Source organism: Oncorhynchus gorbuscha, linkage group LG10, assembly GCF_021184085.1.
Source record: "Oncorhynchus gorbuscha isolate QuinsamMale2020 ecotype Even-year linkage group LG10, OgorEven_v1.0, whole genome shotgun sequence".
Lineage (NCBI taxonomy): Eukaryota > Metazoa > Chordata > Actinopteri > Salmoniformes > Salmonidae > Oncorhynchus > Oncorhynchus gorbuscha.
Window position 1 is genome coordinate 33,910,251 of NC_060182.1, and position 24,024 is coordinate 33,934,274.

The 24,024-nt window shown below is 45.2% G+C and overlaps 1 protein-coding gene across 4 annotated transcripts in view; it reads right to left on the reverse strand.

The window, feature by feature from the left end:
• LOC124045929 (membrane-associated guanylate kinase, WW and PDZ domain-containing protein 2) overlaps positions 1–24,024 on the reverse strand; it is a 48,329-nt gene that overhangs the window by 10,816 nt on the left and 13,489 nt on the right. For 3 of the 4 annotated variants that reach the window (XM_046365749.1, XM_046365747.1, XM_046365750.1), the window contains exons 2-12: positions 22,244–22,533; positions 19,414–19,530; positions 12,247–12,366; positions 11,068–11,268; positions 9,201–9,375; positions 8,975–9,051; positions 7,681–7,848; positions 5,884–6,526; positions 5,179–5,749; positions 5,009–5,072; positions 4,451–4,861 (exon numbers count right to left, since the gene is read on the reverse strand). In XM_046365749.1, coding sequence (XP_046221705.1) covers positions 4,451–4,861; positions 5,009–5,072; positions 5,179–5,749; positions 5,884–6,526; positions 7,681–7,848; positions 8,975–9,051; positions 9,201–9,375; positions 11,068–11,268; positions 12,247–12,366; positions 19,414–19,530; positions 22,244–22,523 — 2,827 coding nt within the window. In that variant the 5' untranslated portion in view covers positions 22,524–22,533. The remainder of the gene's footprint in view (positions 1–4,450; positions 4,862–5,008; positions 5,073–5,178; positions 5,750–5,883; positions 6,527–7,680; positions 7,849–8,974; positions 9,052–9,200; positions 9,376–11,067; positions 11,269–12,246; positions 12,367–19,413; positions 19,531–22,243; positions 22,534–24,024) is intronic. The other variant, XM_046365748.1, reaches the window with a different exon arrangement.

The window sequence follows — 24,024 nt, forward strand, 5'->3', positions numbered from 1 at the left end:
ATCGCAGCTGTTGAACTAATTGACAGCATCTGGTGCATATCTGTAATGTTAATTTAAATGAAACAAAATTCTCTCTCACACACACACACACACACACACACACACACACACACACACACACACACACACACACACACACACACACACACACACACACACACACACACACACACACACACACACACACACACACACAGTGTGACAACTCGAACAAAGCATCAAACTTTGACAGACAGCATTCAACCAGAAACCAGAAAGCCAAAACACGTGCATATAAATACCACCACTATCCAAAGCTAAGTGCATTAAACGTAAACTATGCAACATAATTACGTTTGGAGTCCTTGACAGTTTTCAAAGCAGACTGTAGTCTTTCCAACATGACTCTTTGAATAGCATACGTAGCGTAAACGAAAATCCTGAATTCCTTTAAAACAGCCTTTAGATGCTTAGATCCAAATGCCTGGGAGTGAGATCAATAGGAAACAATCAACTAAAACATATCCCTGGTGTTGCTCCACTGAGGAAAGGTTCAGCGTAGCGTCTCACTGAAGTCAGAGAGAGGGTGGAAGGGAGAGAGAGAGAGAGAGAGAGAGAGAGAGAGAGAGAGAGAGAGAGGAGAGAGAGTTTTAATCTTTAGAGAAACCCGACTGAACCCTTTTACTGCAGAGCGAATGGGTGTGGAAAGCGATAGAGGGGGCGGGTGCTCACGAGAGGGAGAGTGAGGTATCTAGAAATGAATAGATTATGGGAGGAGCGAGATACAGAAAGAGAGAGGGAGGGATGGAGAGGGAGAGAAGAGTTATTGAGATAAGACAGTGGTGAAATGTGGGTGAGAGAGAAGATAATGGAGCGAGACAGCCTTTGTCCTGTCGTGGCGAGGAAACGAAAGACCTACAACCTTAATCCTGCTACGACAACGTTCATGTATGGTAGCAAGCCCGTAAAGAAAACTGAACTGCATTAGAGTTGAATGGTCAGAGGGGCAAATACAAAGAGAGGAGAGAGGAGTGCAATAATTAATCACATGGAATGGATAGTATACTGTGTTATCATTTGCACCAGGGCTCTCCAACCCTGTTCCTGGAGAGCTACAGTCCTGTAGGTTTTCACACCTATCCTCATCTAGCGCACCAGATTCTAATAATTAGCTGTTGACTGTGAATTTTCTGTTGATTTCTGGGAGTCCCTACTCCCTAAGTTGTTGATTTGTTGTGCTTGCAAGTTGGCTAGCAGCAGTTCTCAGCTGTTTGCGGTTTCTTACTGCCGGTAAAAAAACTGATTGCCATAATTTCTACGAGTCATTACTGAATTATTTTATGGAACAAAGCAAACAGCAAACCTTGTAAACAATTCATGGTAACCTTGTAAACGTTTAATTTACACCTGGTGTTTATTTGAAACAGGCGTTTATTTGCTGAAATGTGTGCTGTTGCCTGGCTATTAAAAGGGACAGGTGGCTATTTGAGACTCGCCATTTAATTGAAGTTTTACGCTATATAATTAGTGCCCCTCTAGCTAATAGCTAATCAGGTGGATGTTTTCCCCTTCACAGCCATAATGATTACACAAACTAGCTTCATCGATGAGACAATCTACTTTTTTTTTCTCACAAATATTTTTCTTAATATTAACAACATTTGAAATGCATATTTTGATAGACCAAAGTATCAGCTATCACGCCATGTATAAAGGGAACAACCTACTAATGATTTCATATTTTCCGAAAAATCCAAACAACTAGATTTATGTCAACTCTGTCAGACAAGATAAAAGGCATTTCATTTGGACATTTATTTCCCAACAACTGTTTAACCTTTTCACCCGTTCCAAATATCTCTAACGGTTCCACCAGCGCAAGTTTTTTTCTTTGTGTGAACGTGATGTCGGAATGCGCTCATTGTTCCAAAATGTGACTGTTACCCAACAGGAAAGATAACCGTCGGCGACCCTCAAATGATGTCGTTGCTACTTCTGTGACTGTCTGAACAACGCATCCAGAAATAAACTGCTCACATAGAGGACAATGCGTTGTAAAGACTGTTTGTTCAACAAACAAAAAAATGTCCAGCTCAAACGCTGACTGTTGCCTCAATGGTAACTGGACATTCTAATGAAGTGTTCTAAATCACACCGCTTTGAGGGTACGCTGCGGGGACCACTGTAAAACGATCACACCCGTGTGTTCGTACGCGTCACAGGGTTAAAGGCCTTTATGGTTTCATTCTCACAATAGATTATTCAAATAGGCAATACAACACTTATTTTTGTTTTTATTTTATAGCGCTACATAATGTTCCAGGGCAATTTTTCGTTAGCATTTTGGCATGTTTTCTAGATTCAGAACATAAAACAACATTTATAAAGCAAACATTAGATCAGATCTATCCCATCAAACACGTCAATAGTTTAAGCATACGTTGCAGAACAGTGATTACATTAATTTTTTCTGAATATTGACAACAACAACAAAATGATCTTAAAATTAAGGGAGTTAGCAACCAGTGACAGAGTTGACAAGCCACTGACGGAGTTGACAACAAATACTTAAAACAGACATATTTTTGCCTCTAAAAAAATAAAAGTTCAAAATAAACATTTGTAAAATATAGAAATGACGTTTTAATCCCCAATTAAAACATCACCATTCTATCAGAGCTTTCAGCAATCTGACGGAGTTGACGTTAGACAAAATTCTGACAGAGTTGATGTTTTACGGAGTTGACAAAAATGTAATTTGTCTTCTTCATTCAAGTGGTATACACAGTAGCAATTGTATTTTTCATCAGTGGCTTCATGTCTCTAAAACCTAATTAAAATAAACATATTTGAACCAAAATTCATATCCTATCTTAATCTATCAGGCAGATGGAGTTGACAGTTTATGGATGTGACCATGGTGATTTCAATATTGTTTGTTTTAAATCTATCAAAAGTAGAGAACTTTCCAGACCATGAGTGGTCTTGCTGCACTAGATGTAATGAAGACAAGAAGAAGGGGTCCTTATGGTGTCGCTGACCCTGCTATTCCCGAGTCATTTAGGCTTTTAGACAAATCTGACTGAGTTGACCAAATTTTTCAGAAATCACAGTTTTGAGAGAAATATTATTTAAAGTCAGAGAGGGCTATTGCAAGAAACTACAAATATCCCTTTTCAGTTAATTCATTATTGCCAGTTGTTGAATTTTAAACACTTTTTTGGAGGGTTTGAAATTGGGATCCCTTTCTCCAGATAAGGGCATTTACAGGTATAGAGCCAACATGGAAATGCATAATATAGAAAATATTTAGAAAACTCCAAAAGCAAATTCCTCTAAATATAATTTGTAAGCTTAAATAATGCAACAAAATCAAAATTGGTTAAATATAAAAAATAAAATGTTCCTACCCGACAAGAATGGTTCTAACTTTCAAGACTCACTGTGCTGTTAACTAAATGTAATAGAGATGCAGTGTACTGTGTAGGGTTACAGAAGCATTAAGACTATGAGTGTAAAGCAGTGTGTTATCATCAGAAGGTTATGCTGTGGGAGGCAAATGGAGCTGACCGGCTGATTTAGATAAGAGCATTGACACATATGAAACCCTGTGTGGCTTAGGTCCTAATAGTCCTGTGGTATGGGGCTTCACACTGGATAATCTCACTATCGATTCCATTGATTTTCATGAGGTGCAGCGAGTTCACATGCGACCCCCCCCACACACACACACACACACACACACACACACACACACACACACACACACACACACACACACACACACACACACACACACACACACACACACACACACACACACACACACACACACACACACAAATATTCATCAAATGCACTTGCACACTTGGGCACCAGCACACAAAATATTACACCCTATAACAACAATATAGCACCTTGATACAGACAAGGATGCACGCACACACACGTGCGCGCACACAAGGAAGGAAGCAGCACAACACCCCAGCTTTAGCATAACGATGATGAACGTAGTGCTGTAATGCTGTCATCGGACTGTTACTGTGTTTTCTGACTCCATAGTATATGTAGTGCTGTTCAAAACTCTAAATACATAACGAGCAGGACGATGTCATCATGGGACTACTGGGGGTGGGGAGGTCTGTCTTTACGTGACAGAGACCTATGACTCAACATCATGACTCAGTGACTGTCATGCAGCCATCATAATATATTCAACATCCTACAGAACAGTATGGCCAATTGGGAAGCTTTTCTCTTCAAGCTGAAGGCCATCTTTTCACTGGGTGACGACATTTATTAAGGGACACGATAAGGGATTTGGTCTGAAAAGGTATGCTTCCTATTTTCTGCAGTAACTCCATGACAATACCTAACCATTCAAGAGAGGGGGGAAGTTGGGAGAAGTGAAAGTCATCAATCCAACCAATTAGAAGACGCAAAGTGGCAAGTGTTCTGCTACAGTTCTCACCTTTCCTGTTCTCTACATCCTCTGAAGCGATGACAAATCCGAACCCCTCTCCTGGCTTCCTCTTCAGCTCCACATCAAATCCCCGGGGCACACGGTTCCGTCCCCCTCCCTCCTGCCCTGGTCCTGGGATCACCACCTCCCTGTCCCCCTCATCCTCCATGCCCTCGTTCAGCCAGTCTTTGGGCTCCATGGTGAGGGTGACTGGGACTGACTCCAGGAAACTGGTGCTCTGGACCAGAGAGGAGCGCACCATGGCCGGGGGAAGAGGGGTGGAGGAGGGACGGGGTAGGATCAGGACGTCCGCAGGGGGTAAAGGATTGTAGTCTGATGTCACGGGTGGAGGATGGGGGCAGAGGAGTGGTGAGGGGACTCTTTGCATAGAGTTGTGGGAGATGGAAGAACGGAGTGACCCTGAAGAAGAGAAATAACATCACTAAAGACAAAGGAATTCTTGAGAAATGTTTTAAGTCTCTATTCATCACTTGTGCTGAGAAAATAGTCATAAATAAAATAAAACTCTTGAGAACAATTTTGCAGGAAACTAGCTCATGTTCTTACCTCTTCTGTGAACCAATAAGACCACCTCTCCTTGTTTGGTGTGTTCCTGGAGAACCTGTTGTACCTTGGATGGAAAAGCATCACTTTATTATCTCTGATCTAAATGTCCCTATACTTATTCTCCATCTCTATCCTTATCTTCTTTCTCTGCTCTTTTCCCTCCTCAGTACCTGTGCAAAGCTGAGACTCTGGACGTCTGCTCCGTTGATCTTCATGATGGCATCCCCTGGCTGTAGGGAGGAGCACTGCTTCCTGTCCCAGACCCTCTTGACAAGGGCCAGCCTGCCCCCCTGTCCGCCGGCCGTCACACTGAAACCCATCCCCGCTCCACCCTCACACTGAGCCAGGGCCACTGGCACCAGCTCCCCTCCACTTCCAACCCCACCTCCCACCCCAAAGCCACTGCCCAGACTCATCGCCCCGGGAGACGAGATGCTTATGGGGCTGCCGCTGCCGCTTGTATTGCCATGGAAGCCATTGAAGCTGAGGTGGGGGCTGTCAGGGGTGGGAGGGGGTCTCAGCAGGGAGGCCTGGGGCCTGATGAGGCGGGAGTACGCCCCTCCACCAGGGGAGGACGACAGACGGGGTGTCTCTGACTGGGGCATGGGCAGTCTGGACACAGGGAGGGTGGAGGAGGTGGACAGGGCGCTCTCAGACAGGTCACTCTTAGAGGTTCTGTAACGCAGGGGCTGAGGGGGGGTAGAGAGGGAGTTATTGTTGTGGTTACGGATCATGAATGCCCTGCAGAGAATGAAAAGACAAAGAAAGATAGTCAGGGTTCTCCACGAGAGTAAATTACCTCTAAATGACATTGTTTGTGTGTGTGTGTGTATATCAGTGTGTGTGTGTGTGTGTATCTGCGTGTTCCACCATACCTGTGTGAGCCGATGGCTGAGACCACTTCGCTGTCACTCTGGCAGTTGTCAGTGGCCTGCAGGCGGGCGAGGCCCCTCATTGAGCGGGGCGGGCGGACCGGGGGGGTGGTGGGAGTGATGCTACCACTGGATTGTCTGTATGAGGGTGGTGTAGGGGAAGTGGAGTCAGATAGGTAGCGACTGGATCGTCTGTACGAGGGTGGGTCAGCGGAGTGAGCAAGATGACCGCTGGAGTGTCTGTATGAGGATGGTGGTTGGGTAGCTGTGGAGGTGGCATTCCCATTGGCATCCAGTCCTGGCCTCACTCCTGGACCCATATAACCCACCTCATCGTGGTGAGAAAGGACCCCGTTGAGATTATGATACTGGGTCTGGGTTGGGGCTGTGAATGGGCGGAGGAGGGGGAGGCGCTGGTGTGAGGGCTGGGGCTGGGTGGTGGTGGGTGGGAGGAAGGGGTCACAGATGTCGGTGAACCCAGGATGGGGCTGCTTGGGGCAGCCGTCGGGGTTGTAGAGCATGGGGTATCCCCTCCGGAGGACCATGTCCACACTGTGGCCCACAGGAACTGCCTTCAGCATCTCTACCACTTCTTTGTGGGACGTTCCCAGGACACAGACGCCGTTGATGTAAACCAGGATATCTGCTGTATGGACAGATGGGAGAGGTTGAGAGGGAGGTCTGGTGAAGTTATACCATTGCGTTAGTATACATTTCAAACCTACACTCTGTACTGTACTTTACAAATCATTTGAAGGGACACAACAATGTACTGTAGTTCATAAATGGTATACTATCTTCGTATACTGTGGTGTACATGTGTTTTTGGGTGTATGTAGCAGTATTTCAGATTTTATTGGGATCCCCAATTAGCCGCTGTCTTGCTTTCTGGGCTCCAAACAGGAAACAAAAAGACAAATAAAATACATAATATAATATACATAATACTACATAACACTACTGGCTGAGAGAATGCCAAGTGTGTGCAAAGCTGTCATCAAGTCAAAGGTTGCCTACTTAAAAATATTTTGGGTTGCTATATGATTCTATATGTCTTATTTCATAGTTTTGATGTCTTCACTATTATTCTACAATGTAGAAAACAGTAAAAATAAAGAAAAACCCTGGAATGAGTAGTGTCTAAACTTTTGACTGGTACTGTACGTGTGTTGATTGATGCATTGGGTGACAGATTATGGCAGGCAAACCATTAGGATTAGGGATTGATTGAGATGTACTCTCTGTGAGAGATCACTGAGAAATCCCACTACTATAATCCATCTCCAGTCAGGAGAGAGAGAATGACAGAAAGAGAGATTGAGGGAGAGGAGGGAGAGAGAAATGTATATATACAGAACAAAAACTATTTCTATGATTTGAAATCAAATCAAATCATATTGGTCACATGGTTAGCGGATGTTATTGCGAATGTAGCGAAATGTTTATAAAATGTGACAGAGTTACAGTTCATATAAGGAAATCAGTCAATTGAAATAAATGCATTAGGCCCTAATATATGGATTTCACATGACTGGGCAGGGGCATAGTATTAGTTGGGCCTGGGAGGGCATTTACGAGGAACATGATATCAACATTGGCCCAGTTATGATACCGGAAGCAGAATCTAACATATCCCTAGAAAAGTCTGTTTTCTACTATCAAAGAACATTTCAAATGCATTTTTGCATTTTTGCATCAAATCACATTCTCAATCCATTCACAACTTTAAATCTTTGCATAAATGACAATCATCTCTGTATATTGTCCTGTCCCTCCCCTCCCTTCTTCCTCCTCTCCTACCTGTGTTGAGAGCTCCAGGTCCCCCTGGCGTGACACTGTAGACCTGAAGGAACTCCCTGGCTCTGCTGCCCCCCACAATGTTGAAACCAAACCCCCTGGGACCTTTAGAGAAGCGTGTGTGGATAGAGAAACCCCTCAGCTCCCCTGGCTCGTCTGTGAACCCTGGTACTGAGAAAGAGCAATGGAGGGATGGAAAGAGAGGGGGGAAAAAGATATAGAAAAGAGTGAGAAGGTCAAAGAAACACAGAGAGAGAGGCTTTACAACAGGGAGGGAGAAAGACAGAGAGAGAGGCTTTACAACAGGGAGGGAGAAAGACAGAGAGGATTTGTGCAATTGGAAGGTAAAGAGGAAATAAAGGTCACTATGAAGAGGTTGAGAGAACAACAGAGAGAGAGAGAGAGAGACAGAGAGAGGTTGCACCCTGTGTGTGTGAATGTGTAAACTGCTTAGAATGTGCCACTTTAGAGCTGAGTTGAGAGATGCACAACACTGAAAACTCATGGCCAGATGGCACTTAGTGCAAAACGTTTAGGAATAAATAGACATGCAGGCAAAGTGTTTTTTTCCGTCCTGTCATAATGTCCCACAGAGAGGATTCAAGCTCCTTGAAAGGAAACAAACTCTCTGGCTGATATGTATCGCCCTCTGCTGGATACAACAGTAAACTGCAACCCACTCAACAGATTCAGACCAGCTTTACTCGTGATATTATGGCAGATGGGATTTCTCACTGCTATAATCAGCTAGAATGGTCAAATGTTGATGTATTATTGTGTTATCAGTGAATCACATAACATAATTATGATAGTAGGTTGTCAGTGTCATGCCCAACACATGGCCTCTGTCAGACATTGCAGCTAGCAAAATGGCTCCCTGCCATTAGTTCCAGGTTCTGGCTTGCTGTTATCGGGTTAGGGCTTAAACACGACACAGTATCTAAATTCTACTAAAAGCTCATTTCATTTCATTTGACTCTACTAACAAGCTCACTGTGCCTATGGTCCTATGATCCTAGTCTAATCAATGTACAGACAACCTTATTAGGCAGTGCAACGGTTAAACCATCATTTCTCAAACTCGGTCCTCGGGACCCCAAGGTGCACATGTTGGTTTTTGCTCTAACACTACACAGCTGATTCAAATCATCAAAGCTTGATGATTAGTTGATTATTTGAATCAGCTGTGTTGTCCTATGGCAAAACCCAAAACGTGCCCCCCTTGGGGTCCCGAGGACCGAGTTGGGGAAACCCTGAGTTAAACACTCCAGCAGTATTTCCCCGGGAGAGAGCTCACATGTATTTTTGTCAAGCGTTGTCTCTCTGCTGCTCTGTGCACGAGGCTCCTGCCAGCTGGCCATCTTGGAGTTATGGCTGAAAGAGAGTGACAGACAGGCCACCTCAAAGTCACCAATCAATCACCATATAAAACAGTATTTACAAGTCAACACATGCAAGATTTAGAGGAAACTGATCCCGGACCAGTCAAAGAGAGCGTCTATCCATATAGAATAGTCACTCACTCTATGTAGAAAGGCTCTCCTGAGTCGCTGTAGGCCACCTCCCAGTTTTTAGGCATCACTGCTCGCACCCTGGCACGGGTGCTGCCATGGCCATTCTCCATGGCACTGCCATCCCCTCCAATGGACCCTCTGGACAAGGAGACGGGATGTGCATCGCTGATACCCACTAATCCACCTGGAGTGTCAATAAAGAGGACAGTGAAAATGATGTCACTGAAAACTTGTGTTTGACACATCTTACTATAGAAGTTCTCAGATAGCCTACACTCAGTGAAAATAGAACCGTTGACTAACTTACTCTCTGAAATCATGGACATTGGCTACACTGAATGTAGTTTACAGCTTTAAATCCACATGTACAGATCCAGATCCATTGAGTTAAGCGTTTCAAAAATCGCAAAAGGCAAAGCATGTCCTGCTGTTCAGTGACGACAGTTTAGTAACACTATGGTTCCCTCCAACCTCGACACCAAGCTCAGAGCCCTGAGTCTGGTCACCCCCCACTGCAACTGGACTTCCTGATGGGCAGACCACACGCTGTGAGGATTGGGAACAACACCTTCTCCACACTGGGTCTTAACACAGGAGTGTGTCCTCAGTCCTCTGCTGTACTCCCTGTTCAAATTCGGCATGTTGCCCTGGGTCCTCTCCAAATACTACCGTTGCACCATCGAGAGCGTTCTGACCGGTTGCATCATGGCCAGGTACGGGAATTGCTCCGTCCATGGCAGCAAGGCCCTCCAGCAGGCGGTATCTGAGCATGAGATCTGATACCAACAGGCTCAGAGACAGTTTCTATCTACAAGCTATCAGACTGCTGAACACTTGAACTGGACTGACCACCTGCTCTGATTCTCCACACCTTAGCACACATGCACTCAATCATACACACACCCACGGAGACACACCCACCCACGGAGACACACACACACACACACATACAGGTCTATATGCATTCATACTACACATACGTCACAACTGCTGCTATCAGAATCTTATTGTACGGCTCAGTTTATACACTACCCCCCATGACCCCCTTCCCCTTCCCCAAAACTCATGTAAATATTGTACTATAAATTGTGCCTTCCAGTACTTTAATTATGCTCAAACGTTGATTCTATTCTACTGTCATTTACTTTATGTTCATATTCTTATTTTTTACTATTTCTTATTGTTGTTGCATTGTCGAGAAGGAACTTGCATATAAGCATTTAGTTGGATAATGTAAACCATGCGTATCCCGTACATACGACTTATACAACATCAAAACTATATGTAAACAGCTTTTCCCGACCCTCCTGTCCTTTAGAACGTAGCAGGCGTGGGAGGATGTAGCCTGCTGCACACCCAGAGCTGCAGTCAGAGCCAGCCCAGCAAGCACTCTGTTCAGCACCACCCGACCTGGCGATAGATGACTCAGCAGCACAGGTCAGGACCATGGACAACTCCCTGCTCTCTGCCTGTTCCCTGCCTGCCACACAGCCTAGCCTGCCAGTGGTTAGCTAGGCCCTCCTCTGGAGCAGGTCCAGCGATCGATGCAGCCCCAGACCCACAACAAGGGGAGCATACTAATCATGCCCATCATTGATTCATTTGGCCATCAACAACTCGGAGGTACAGAGGGACAAGGCAGTCTATACAGTTTACGGTAGCTGTTGGCCACCATACTTAGCTAGATAAAATGGCGGAAAACAAATCACACATTTTGGCAACTTAAAATCACAAAAAGGTTTTGAATTAAACATGATTTACTTCCACAACTGTTACTACTACTACTACTAATACTACTATTATAATTACTACTAATACAACTACTACTTATTACCACTATATGACTGTAGTAGATTGGTCACCCATATAGCCTTACGGGACAGTCTGTCTTTGGTAAACCTGCCTGACAGGCCAGAATCGTCCTCGCTGTTCTCCCCTTCCTCGGCTGCTTTCTCCAGGTTGCTAAGCGACTTGCTGCGTGTTCGGAAGTTCCGGAGCAGGTTGCGGTGTTCCTGGTAGGTGATGGGAGGACTCTCTGGACCAATGTGTACTGGCCGGGGGGTGCCGTAGTAGTTCCCTGGGAGAAAACAGGATGGGAGAGAGAGTGACATATAAAGTGAGGTAAATAGATATATTTGTATTGTTAGAAGCATATTGGTACTTTTGGCTTTTGGTCTTTTGGGGGCAAGAATAAAAATACATAAATAAATAAAACAAATAAGATTGTGAAAAGGATAAAAAGGATAAGGAGGTAAAGCGATGTCATCTAGAGATGGAGATCCCAAACACACAGTTGAAACGGCTATCATTGTATGAAATATAGAAAATACAGGAAATCCTAAATATGATGACAGCAGTGTTCCAGTGCAATGCATGCATCACATCCAACCTAGGGATCAGTACAGCACAGTATACTTTGACCTTCTTCAATTATATCCTTCTGTTGTGGCAGCTACAGTACAAATCAAATGACTTCAATCTATTTCTCCAGCTCCAGCACAGAGAAACATTAGGTTGCTGATGTACTCGTCAAGGTTATCCCACCATAGTGTAACAGTACCGCAGACCCGCTGATTCTCCGGGCTGCTTTGCAGGAGCCGTACCGCCATCAATGTCACATGTGAGGCAAAGTGAAGATGGCATTTATTGTGCCCCTTAAACTTATATGAATTATGCATGCTAATCCGGGGTTGCTTTTTTAATCAGAGGAAGCGGTCCAACTTTAACCCTCCCCTGACTGTGGAGGGTTGTGCAGGTTGGAGCGACTGAGACCTGTTCATTAACTACATGGATGTAATAAGGCTTCCTCTGAGAAAATGTTTGAATATCCCATTATATTAATGATATTCACCAGCCATGTGCCTGCCTGGTAAGGGACTGTGTGGACTGGTTTGTGGGTTAACCCTCTACCCCTTTAGATAGACTAGCGTCCTCTATCTGCAATATACAATATGCTACCTACAGTGTGTTGATCATGAAAGAATGTCTATGAAATTAAATGCAGTTGAAGTCAGAGGGAGACGACTTAGCGAATAAATACCTCTCCTCTCCTCACCTTTGAACTTGCCGCTCTCCAGAAGAGCTCCTGACTCCTCCAAAGAGAAGAACTCTTCTATGGAGACAAAGTTGTAGTCCACCCCTGAGATCTCCCCATCATGGGGCAGTCTGGTCGTGCCTGGAGAGTGAGCCAAGAGAAAGTTACACATCCCAATCTGTTTCCACAGTTCACTGTTAGAACTTAATGCATTAGCATACCCCTCATGAAATGAAACAAAAAGTATTGAAACTGATACTGTATATAGCATGTGCAATTAGGATATGTACAGTCACATAATACGTGGCATGGACTCATTCTGTGTGCAATAATAGTGTTTAACATGATTTTTGAATGACTACCTCATATCTGTACCCCACACATACAATTATCTGTTTGCTCAGTTGATATTGAATATCCCTTTGAGCATGATGAAGTTATTAATTACACTTTGGATGGTGTATCAATACACCTAGTCACTACAAATATAAAAAATACAGGTGTCCTTCCTAACTCAACACATCACAGAGTACCACTCTTCATATTTTCAAGCATGGTGGTGGCTGCATCATGTTATGGGTATGTTTGTCACCTGCAATTTCGTTTTTTTAGGGATAAAAATAAACGTGATAGAGTTAAGCACAGGCAAAATCCTAGAGAAAAACCTGCTTCAGTCTGCTTTCCAACAGACACTGGGAGACAAATTCACCTTTCAGCAGGACAATAACCTAAAACACAAGGCCAAATATACACTGGAGTTGCTTAACAAAACGACATTGAATGTTCCTCAGTGGCTTAGCTACAGTTTTGACTTAAATTTGCTTGAAAATCTATGGAAAGACTTTAAAATGGCTGACGATGATCAACAACCAACCTGACAGAGCTTGAAGAATTCAAAAAATAATAAACTGCAAATAGTGTACAATCCAGGTGTGCAACGCTATTAGAGACTTACCCAGAAAGACTCACAGCTGTAATCGCTGACGAAGGTGATTCTAACATGTATTGACACAGGGGTGTGAATAATTATGTAAATGAGATATTTTTGTATTTCATTTTCAATAAATGTGTAAAAATGTCTAAAAACATGTTTTCACTTGTCATTGTGGGTTATTGTGTAGACAGGTGAGAGAAAATGGTATTAATCCATTTCGAATTCAGGCTGTAACACAACAAAATGTGGAATATGTCAAGGGATATGAATAGTTTCTGAAGGCACTGTAGTCTACAGCACTTCATATTCATATTCTTTCTTAGAGATGAAAGGAGGATACACATGTCAGATCATAATTTGATCACTCTGTTGTTGTTGAGAATTTTCCTGCACCACAGGATTAACAGAAATTCAGTGAAAACCCGCAATAACACACGGCTATATTAACAGTACTGCACTTTTCATGTAGCCTAATTTTGGCCAGCTAATTGCCTAACCACTGATCAAGCGCCATTACATCAGCAGAAAAGTGTGAATGGACTAAACTTGTTGCAGCAAAAAATTAACTAGTCAAATTAAGATCCAATATCTGTAGGCTGATTAGTAGCCTTTTACACTTGTACCCGTATGTATACGGGTTGAAAATTGCAGATTTGGACACTGATAAGTGCCTAAATTGGAACACAGTGGCCGTACAGTAACATGCTATATAAATGACCTCAGAGCTCAGGCTCTGTGCTTCACAGCTCTGTATGGGTTTTGACTGACAGGCTTTCTGAACTTGAGCATCGCACATGAGAAGAAGTTGACCCCGTCACTCCCGCTAATTTTAGTAAAAAAAAACATTTTTGGAAATCTAACTGAGGGAAATAATTATAATAAATACTGCTTTTGATGTCATACAAGCAAGCCAAACACCCGTGAGTCCAAATGTGCATTTCACATTTCATATCATAAAACTTGTGTAATATACAGTGCCAACATTTATGATCACTATGTTAGATGTGGAGCTACAAGATGTCATGGCGTTATACCCTAGGTTTAATAGCTACCATGGTTATGCATATGCTTTCCATATTTCTTCTGTAAGAAACATTTCATATAGCCCCATCCACATATGCCAATTCCCACGAGTGTAAGGGGTTAAATCAATTACTTACTTGTTACATGTCAGCATGGGTGAAACTTGCTTGTAAACCTTCCAAAAGAAACCCTAATCAGGCCTCAATCTGAAATGAATCCCCTCCGAACAACAAGCTACGGTCAAATTCCTGTCCTTCTCCTTCTCCTGGAGGACCACATACTGTATCATAGCAGAGTGGGGCCAGTAGGAGGGAGTCAAACCCAGTTACTCCATAAAACATATGATTAATGCACTGCTGTCTCACCATCAGGGAGGGCACAGCACTCCACACTACAATGACAATGACACAAAGACACACAACACTGCCTGCCTCTCCTCTTCATACCCTGTTAGAGCGAGGTAATACGTCCCAATCAGCAACAGAAGATGAGGCTCTGTCTCTAATAAAACATCTGATAGCAAATCTCCTGATGGCCTCTGACGTGTGTAGAATTATTCTCCTCCCCTAAGGACAGAGTAGACTCATTAATGCTAATACTGAGGGAGTAGGAAATGTGTGTGTGTATGTGTGCGCATGTGTGTGTGCGCATGTGTGTGTGTGTGTGTGTGTGTGTGTGTGTGTGTGTGTGTGTGTGTGTGTGTGTGTGTGTGTGTGGCTAGGACTCATTACCAATGCCCTCCTCTGAGATATATATGACATGTCAGCAGGAGATAGCTGGGATTATTGACATATTTCTCCATGCGCCTCCCCTCAGGCCCCCCACTGATCCCATGGGCCAGGGGAGAGAGGGAGAGAGAGGGGGAGAGAGTGAGAGAGATAGGAGGAGTTTTAGGAGTAGAGGGGTAATTAAGCAGAGCTTCTTATCAACACCAAGACACAGCTGTCAGTCAAAGACAGAGCAGGAGTCAGAAGTTGTCATGATCAAACCCACAGTGGGCAAAACTGACTAGCCAACATCACTACAGGCCAACATCACCACAGGCCAACATCACCACTGGCCAACATCACCACTGGCCAACCACAGGCCAACATGACTACAGGCCAACATGACTACAGGCCAACATCGCCACAGGCCAACATCACAGGCCAACATCACTATAGGCCAACATCACCACAGGCCAACATCACCACTAGGCCAACATCACTACAGGCCAACATCACTACAGGCTAACATCACTACAGGCTAACATCACTACAGGCCAACATCACTACAGGCCAACATCACTACAGGCTAACATCACTACAGGCCAACATCACTACGGGCTAACATCACTACAGGCCAACATCACTACAGGCTAACATCACTACAGCCAACATCACTACAGGCCAACATCACTACAGGCTAACATCACTACAGGCTAACATCACTACAGGCTAACATCACTACAAGCCAACATCACTACGGGCCAACATCACTACAGGCCAACATCACTACAGGCTAACATCACTACAGGCCAACATCACTACGGGCCAACATATACCAAATAGAAAATAATGTAAATAATACAACAGTTTTTTATATGTTAGTCATTTAGAATTCATGGAGATCACTCCATTCTTTACGTACAAATAGTTCCTAGAAGAGAGTGTGTGGTATGTAGTTCCCAAATGAATTATGATAATGTTGTGTCTCTGTCTAATGACTGGATGCACCACAACAACCCATAGAGACGTTAGGTAGCTGTCTACTGCCCGTCCTCCCCCGAGGCCCATCCTCCCCCGAGGCCCGTCCTCCCCCGAGGCCCGTCCTCCCCCGAGGCACGTCCTCCCCCGAGGCACGTCCTCCCCCGAGGCACGTCCTCCCCCGAGGCACGTCTGCTTTTCATTTAATTCTGCCTCGAAATGATTGATAAATGACTTGCATTTACTTAATTCTGTTTAGCGTTAAAAAAATTATGTCATGCTCTTATGGAGAGTCACTGTGTGTAAACATATTTCTTGCCAGGGGCAACATAATGCAGAGTAGAGTACACAGTATGTTTTAAATAGCGAGGGGATTGAGATACTTTCAAAGCAAAATGCACATCCATTATTTCTCAGGTCTTCTAAGAACCAAAGACAAATACAGTGAGGATATCCACACACTGACTTTGTCCAAATAGCAATTCACATTTTTCCTTTTGCATATATTTCAAAATAAAATATTATAAACATGAACCACTTAATTTAAAAAGGCAATACATACAAAAAAAACATGAATATAACAGGATGCAACTTATTATCCACTGCTAACTGCCAGCTAGGCCGCGGTTTGCCACCTCATCTTAAAAACATATTGATCTGAGACAGTAAATCACGCCTAGCAAAGTACATAAGAGGCTTTCAGATTGACTCAATTGATACACCAATCACCCCCGTCTGTGATCGACAGTTGCTAACTAGCTTCATTTACCTCAACGCTTTTACATGTGTGTAAATAACACATTTCATTCCCCCAATAGGTTGTTTGTGTCCTGGAATATTAGGAGAAGCAGAGATGTATATCAGGAAGTAATACAAGAGTGTCACTTGAGCCGACTTGCTCGTGTTTTTGCAAGTGGGCTAAACTAGGATTTCGACATTGTTACAGTGTTGGTCCATGTTGGTATAGAAGGGAGAGCGGGAGAGCAGCGGCATCTTACTGTGTCATCCATCTCCTGCAGATCAGAGGATTACACAGCCAGGGGATGAGCGTGCCGCCTCGCTGTCACTCCAACTTAGAGGGCCAGGCAGGAAGTTGTGTCACAAGTCTATCCACACCCGGGTCTAGCTGCGCCAGGGCGGCTGTACACAAGGCTCTCTAATCCATAATCCATAAATGCTGGACATATTTATAGTACAGATGCTACAGACTAAAGATCAGACTGATCCATCACCTCTACCCCCCATCTAATTACAAACTGGACCAATGGAATTGTTATGTAAAAGGCCTTTGGCTTGGAGAATGTGTATGCCTCTTTTATGTGGATGTCCTGTAGGTCTCAATGTTCAAAGCTCAAAGAAACAGAATGTTTTGTTGTTTTCTTGCGTATTCTCGGGAGTTTTAACCTGCATGTGTGTGTGTATGTGTGTGTGTGAGAGAGACGTGGTGGAGAGGCTGACTGGTCTGGCAGACTGTTCCACATGACCTACTTCCTGGCTAAACAAGAGATTAGCGCCAAACTCCCCATCGCCATGGGCTGGCCAGGCTATGGCCGGCCAGAGTGGTCTGTGGCCAGCCCGCAAGGCAGACCTAATGACAGTTTAAGAGAGACAACATGACACAAGCCAAACCTATCAGACAGATATTACACCAGTCAGTGATATGACACCAAAATAAGAGCTTCACAGAAATCCACACCATAGTCCTCTCCAGTCCACTCTCACAATGACATCACTCTGGCCTTTAGAGAGAGGACTGAGAGAGCAACCGACGCGCTGTATACCCAGAAGTCTTTGCTTCAAATGTTTTAGGCAACTTTAAATCATTATCATTGAACAAATTAATTGAGGTTAACTATATAAATAGATGAAAGTGCATACAAAATAAAGAGAAAATTAATATGTAACCAAACAGGAAAGAGATAACAGACATGAACCTGTGAAATAGCATAAAATGAAGACAGAAAGAGCTACCGATACAAGCCTGGCGATTAACTGCCACACTGGATAAAGTTAACAGTGTAACAATACAGACAGTTGCCATGGAAATGTCCTGGGGAATATTCCTCTAGGTGCTTTCTCTCACCTAAACTTGACTTGTAATTGAATGTTTGACTGATGAAGCCAGGGTTGACAAATCACTAGTTAAATCCACTCAACACATGGCCTATGTGCATATATTTACACACGGAGGTGCCAAAAACAGCTTTCCCAGCTCTGATTGTGATCGCACACCAATTAACAGTGTTTTCATCGTGCCAGCCATGTAGGTCTACTCTAAATCTAAATGAATGTATTAGATAAGGGACTTGTTGAAGTGTTTAAATGTTCAGATGCGATGTCCAGATATGTAATGAGCATAGAGATACTAATTCCTATTTCTATTATTAAAAAGTACTTACTAACCTATAATGGACTCATCTTACTGCAGCCCAACATCACTACTATATACCCATGTTACAGCCTCTGGAACAGATACAGAGGTGCAGCTCACAATTACAGCGTCCCAAAGGATTTAGGGGGCATAGCTGCCAAGGACTTAACGGGGACTCGCAAGTTACAGCAACAGGGGTCCACAGCGGGCACAGTTAGAGGGAGAGGTAGAGGGCACAGTTAGAGGGAGAGGTAGAGGACACAGTTAGAGGGAGAGGTAGAGGACACAGTTAGAGGGAGAGGTATTGGGCACAGTTAGAGGTAGAGGTATTGGGCACAGTTAGAGGGAGAGGTAGAGGTATTGGGCACAGTTAGAGGGGAAAGGTAGAGGGCACAGTTAGAGGGAAAGGTAGAGGGCACAGTTAGAGGGAGAGGTAGAGGGCACAGTTAGAGGGAGAGGTAGAGGGCACAGTTAGAGGGAGAGGTAGAGGGCACAGTTAGAGGGAGAGGTAGAGGGCACAGTTAGAGGGAGAGGTAGAGGGCACAGTTAGGGAGAGGGAGGGCACAGTTAGAGGGAGAGGGCACAGTTAGAGGGGAGGTAGAGGGCACAGTTAGAGGGAGAGGTAGAGGGCACAGTTAGAGGGAGAGGTAGAGGGCACAGTTAGAGGGAGAGGTAGAGGGCACAGTTAGAGGGAGAGGTAGAGGGCACAGTTAGAGGGAGAGGTAGAGGGCACAGTTAGAGGGAGAGGTAGAGGGCACAGTTAGAGGGAGAGGTATTGGGCACAGTTAGAGGGAGAGGTATTGGGCACAGTTAGAGGGAGAGGTATTGGGCACAGTTAGAGGGAGAGGTATTGGGCACAGTTAGAGGGAGAGGTATTGGGCACAGTTAGAGGGAGAGGTAGAGGGCACAGTTAGAGGGAGAGGCATTGGGCACAGTTAGAGGGAGAGGCATTGGGCACAGTTAGAGGGAGAGGCATTGGGCACAGTTAGAGGGAGAGGTATTGGGCACAGTTAGAGGGAGAGGTATTGGGCACAGTTAGAGGGAGAGGTATTGGGCACAGTTAGAGGGAGAGGTAGAGGGCACAGTTAGAGGGAGAGGTAGAGGGCACAGTTAGAGGGAGAGGTATTGGGCACAGTTAGAGGGAGAGGTATTGGGCACAGCGTCATGGGACTTACAAGGCACTGCTCGGAGGTAGAGGTTCTCCCGGATGACCTGCTGAAGCTGGCTGTCCATGGAGCCTGGAGTGAAGCACTTACTCAGATACAGCCTGAGGTCCTTACACAAGGCAGAGCCTGGGGGCAGAGACAGGAAGAGAGAGGAGAGAGAAACATAAAGAGGGGGGAAGAGAGGAGAGAGAGAGAGAGAGAGACAGACAGAGAGAACTTGCTAAATCAGCGCAACAGTCAAAAACTGAGGAATTGTGTAAATATTTGTATACCCTGTCAAAAGGAGTGACAGCCCAAGCCAACATTCCCCAGACTGTATTGCTACAGTAGCTTTGATTTACCCCTATATCATTCCAACCCCCTCCTTCTCAATCCCTCCCTCTCTCTCCCTCTCAATCCCTCCCTCTACATCTCCTTCTTAACACCTTATCAGTCATCCCGAGTACATAATATATTATTTCCCGGCCCCTCATGCATAGCCTAATAACACAGAGGTGGTGTGGTGCTGTCACACAGCAGGCTGGGCTTTTGGCCCAGGCACTTATTTCACTCTCTGATCTATTCGTTTAATCTCAAGTGCTTGATGGCCTCTGATGACAAGTCACTTGGTGTTATGGATGGCCTGAGAGCATTTCCCTGCTCGTCACACTGACAGACGACCACCACGTCCACTCCTTCCCTGCCCCTGCTGCTACTCTGCTTCCCAACCCTCTCTCTCTGGTAAAGTGGCTGGGCTCTAGGCTGGGACCAGATGTGAGTGCAGATTGAATCCGCTGCGCTGCTATTAAAACGTCTCTGTAATAAAAAATATAATAGCACAGGTCGTCTCCTACAACCACACATGATCCGCCACATATGGTCAGTATGACGCGCAAGACCCGGGCCTGCAGCTTCCTGGGAGAAATAATGAGAGGCTTTTGTTGGCATTGTGAAACAGCTGTCCAGCATTGTGCTTTATGAATATAAAATAAATACATCAGACTAATGTTGCCATATACACTGTGAGTAAAGTGAACTGGAGTGCTTGCTTTCACAGAGCTATGTTGCTTTCACAGAGCTATGTTGCTTTCACAGAGCTATGTTGCTTTCACAGAGCTATGTTGCTTTCACAGAAACAACAGGATGCACTAGACAAGAGCCATCCATGTACATCCATGAACACTGCTTCACCACAACACAACACATCCCTCACAATTAAGTAAGGTGTTGTCCTACACATCCGCTTTCAAGGTCATCATAGACAGTAATGATAGTGTTTGTCTGTCAAAACATGGACAGGGTTGGTACAAGCCCTTTAATCCTTGTGTGTCACACAGATATAATGAAGGGACCATTTGCCACACTTACTTAGTCTCATATCATATCATAAGTGGTGGAAAGCCTGAAAACACTATGGTGTCCGTGACAGCCTGGATTGTGGAGGAAGAGAAGGTGGGGGAGGAGGCGGAAGGAGGATGTGTAGAAGGCGGAGGTGGAGGAGGGGGAAGGGGGGCATAGGAGGAGCATGAGGGGGAGGAGAAATGAGGAGGTGTAGGCCTACAGCACAGGAGCACATTACAGCTCAGCCCATCCATCTCTGTTCAAAGTACATGCAGTCGGAATACCCAGGTAGGGAGGTTGGCCTGACCGCCTGGCTCTCAGAATGATTATGGATGCACCAGCGGCAGAGGGAACAGAATTAAAGGGCCCCGTTTACAGTCCTGCTGGCGATTTAGCCATCAATCTACCCCAGCAAGGCCACGGGGAGCCACGGTCAGGTGACATAGTGCTGACATATTGCTCCGTTCAGACCCAACAAAGACATCCGTCACCCCACCCCCCTCTATAAATTCCAAGGCCCCTCTAGGGTGATAGACAACTATATCGTCACATCGGCACAGCCCTCTCTGGACTCCTTGTCACATGTGTCATCGGGAATTTGAACACTTCCCTCTCTCCACACACTGTGTTTTCGGGACCGCCCACAGTAGACATCTGAATGCTGACATTACCCCCTTTTTTCGCCCCAATTTCATGGTATCCAATTGTTTTTAGTAGTTACTATCTTGTCTCATCGCTACAACTCCCGTACGGGCTCGGGAGAGACGAAGGTCGAGAGTCATGCGTCCTCCGAAACACAACCCAACCAAGCCGGAGGAAACACCTTGCACCTGGCGACCTAGTCAGCTTGCATTGTGCCCGGCCCGCCACAGGACGGCCGGCTGCCACAGCCTGGGCTCGAACCCAGAGTCTGCCCGGGAGGCCCTGACTGCTGACATTTTTCATGTGATTCTACGTATAAAATCAGTGCACACTCGGTTCACAAATTACGTCCAGAGGTGCTAAGTACTCTGGGCCAGCAAACTCTGCTGGTTAGACTCAGTTGTTGTCAAGTTTGTTTTTCTAGTATCAGTGATTATTGAGCTATGTTTGGATAACCATGAGTCTATGAGTTGCCTAAGAGAGGTGTTATCACGTGAAGGAGAAGCGTGTTATTCTATGAGTTGCCTAAGGGAGGTGTTATCAGTTGCCTAAGGGAGGTGTTGAAGGAGAAGCGTGTTATTCTATGAGTTGCCTAAGGGAGGTGTTATCACGTGAAGGAGAAGCGTGTTATTCTATGAGTTGCCTAAGGGAGGTGTTATCACGTGAAGGAGAAGCGTGTTATTCTATGAGTTGCCTAAGGGAGGTGTTATCACGTGAAGGAGAAGCGTGTTATTCTATGAGTTGCCTAAGGGAGGTGTTATCACGTGAAGGAGAAGTTGGGGTGGACAACGATTTAAGAGATCGACGGATCAGGCAGCAGCATTCACAATGTGTCCCCAGACCAAGGAGTAAGTTACCATACCGAGCCATACAGTACCTGGTGAGACCGTCTTGATGCGGATGGGATGGAGGCAGGAGTTAAGGACCCCCCGGACATCTCCTAGTGTCATCCCTAACACAGGGGTACCCCCAATCTCTAGGATGATGTCGCCCACTGTGAACCCGCCCCCGGGGGCTGAGGTGACGAATGGGAACTCTCCATAGTCAGCTCCGCCACCCACCGCCACCCCCAGTTCCCCAGAGGAACCAACCAGGGGGATGAAGCTCTCCTGGACCTTGGAGCGCCAGTGCAGCTTCCTCACGGCTGCCTTAGACATAGCAAAAGAGCTGAGGGGAGGGGAGAGAGAGGGAGAGCGAGAGAGCGAGAGAGCGAGCGAGAGAGAGGGTGCGAGACAGAAACAGGGAAGACAGTGTCACTGACACAATCGTGTTATTAAGGTGTGATTTCATGTCTGAGGATTTCATTAACCTGACGTTTCCCAAGGTACTGAAAATGTAAAGAGCATAGCATATCTTCAATACAAAACAACTGCAGTAAAAGGACTGCGCTGAGTTCAAGCACTCTCTCCTTTAGCACAGAGGACCTGCATGTGAAGCAGAATGACATGGAAACTGTGTGTGTGTTATACAAACACTGTGTACTTGACCGTGGGTCGAACTGAAATACCGTAAACAAACTGTCAAGCGCTCAACTGTCACACTCAATACTGATGCTGCTTTACCTCAATGGAACACTTTCTCTATTGTATATACACAATATGCAACATAAACACACAAAACATACGGGTAGGTATATTCCCATCGTGGCAGTCTGACGGAAAGATCTAGTCTGTTGCCAGGTAGACCTCATAGGGTACTGTAAATGAATGCCTGTTATTGATATGGGTAATTCAATACAAACAGAACATTCTGAAATAAATTGACAGTAAAATGTTGTTGTGTCTCAATTATATCGACTAAGAATTGCATTTACTGTAAAATACTTCTAGAAATACTTCTTTCCAGACATGAAGCATCATGATTATTCCATGTTCACTGAAACTCCTGCCGAGGAAACGTTTGCTTTCCAATCAGATATTGCAGCCTATGGAAATGAGTACGCAGTCAAAACAGACGTGTTACACTGGACATGTTGCACTGTTGCACTGTGAATTGCATGATGTCTCGAATTCCAAAAGAACAGCATTGTAAGTTGAGTTTGATGCCTCTTCCAACAGTTGACTTTTAAAAAGGTCTTTGTTGAGAGCCAGTGAAGTGGCAGGTGGGCGGCTCAGTGAGAGAGGGCAGGTGGGCGGCTCAGTGAGAGAGGGCAGGTGGGCGGCTCAGTGAGAGAAGGCAGGTGGGCGGCTCAGTGAGAGAGGGCAGGTGGGCGGCTCAGTGAGAGAGGGCAGGTGGGCGGCTCAGTGAGAGAGGGCAGGTGGGCGGCTCAGTGAGAGAGGGCAGGTGGGCGGCTCAGTGAGAGAGGGCAGGTGGGCGGCTCAGTGAGAGAGGGCAGGTGGGCGGCTCAGTGAGAGAGGGCAGGTGCTCCTACACCGTGACTGAGAGAGAGCGCCTCGGTCTGACAGGATGGGAGCAGTGCTGCCAGACGGTTACACGGGAGACACACCGATCTTAGAGACAAAGAGACGTTACACTTACCCAACACAGGGACGGATGGGGTAGGTGTATGGATGAAAGACAGTGAGACAACCAAACATAAAGATTTTAAGCGAGACACACGGTACTGAGGGGCTGGCATATAATGAAAGGCAGGGAGAACAAAAGTTGATATGTTTAAGCACTGTGTAATTCTTTTTTGGTCCTAATAATGAGTTCTCT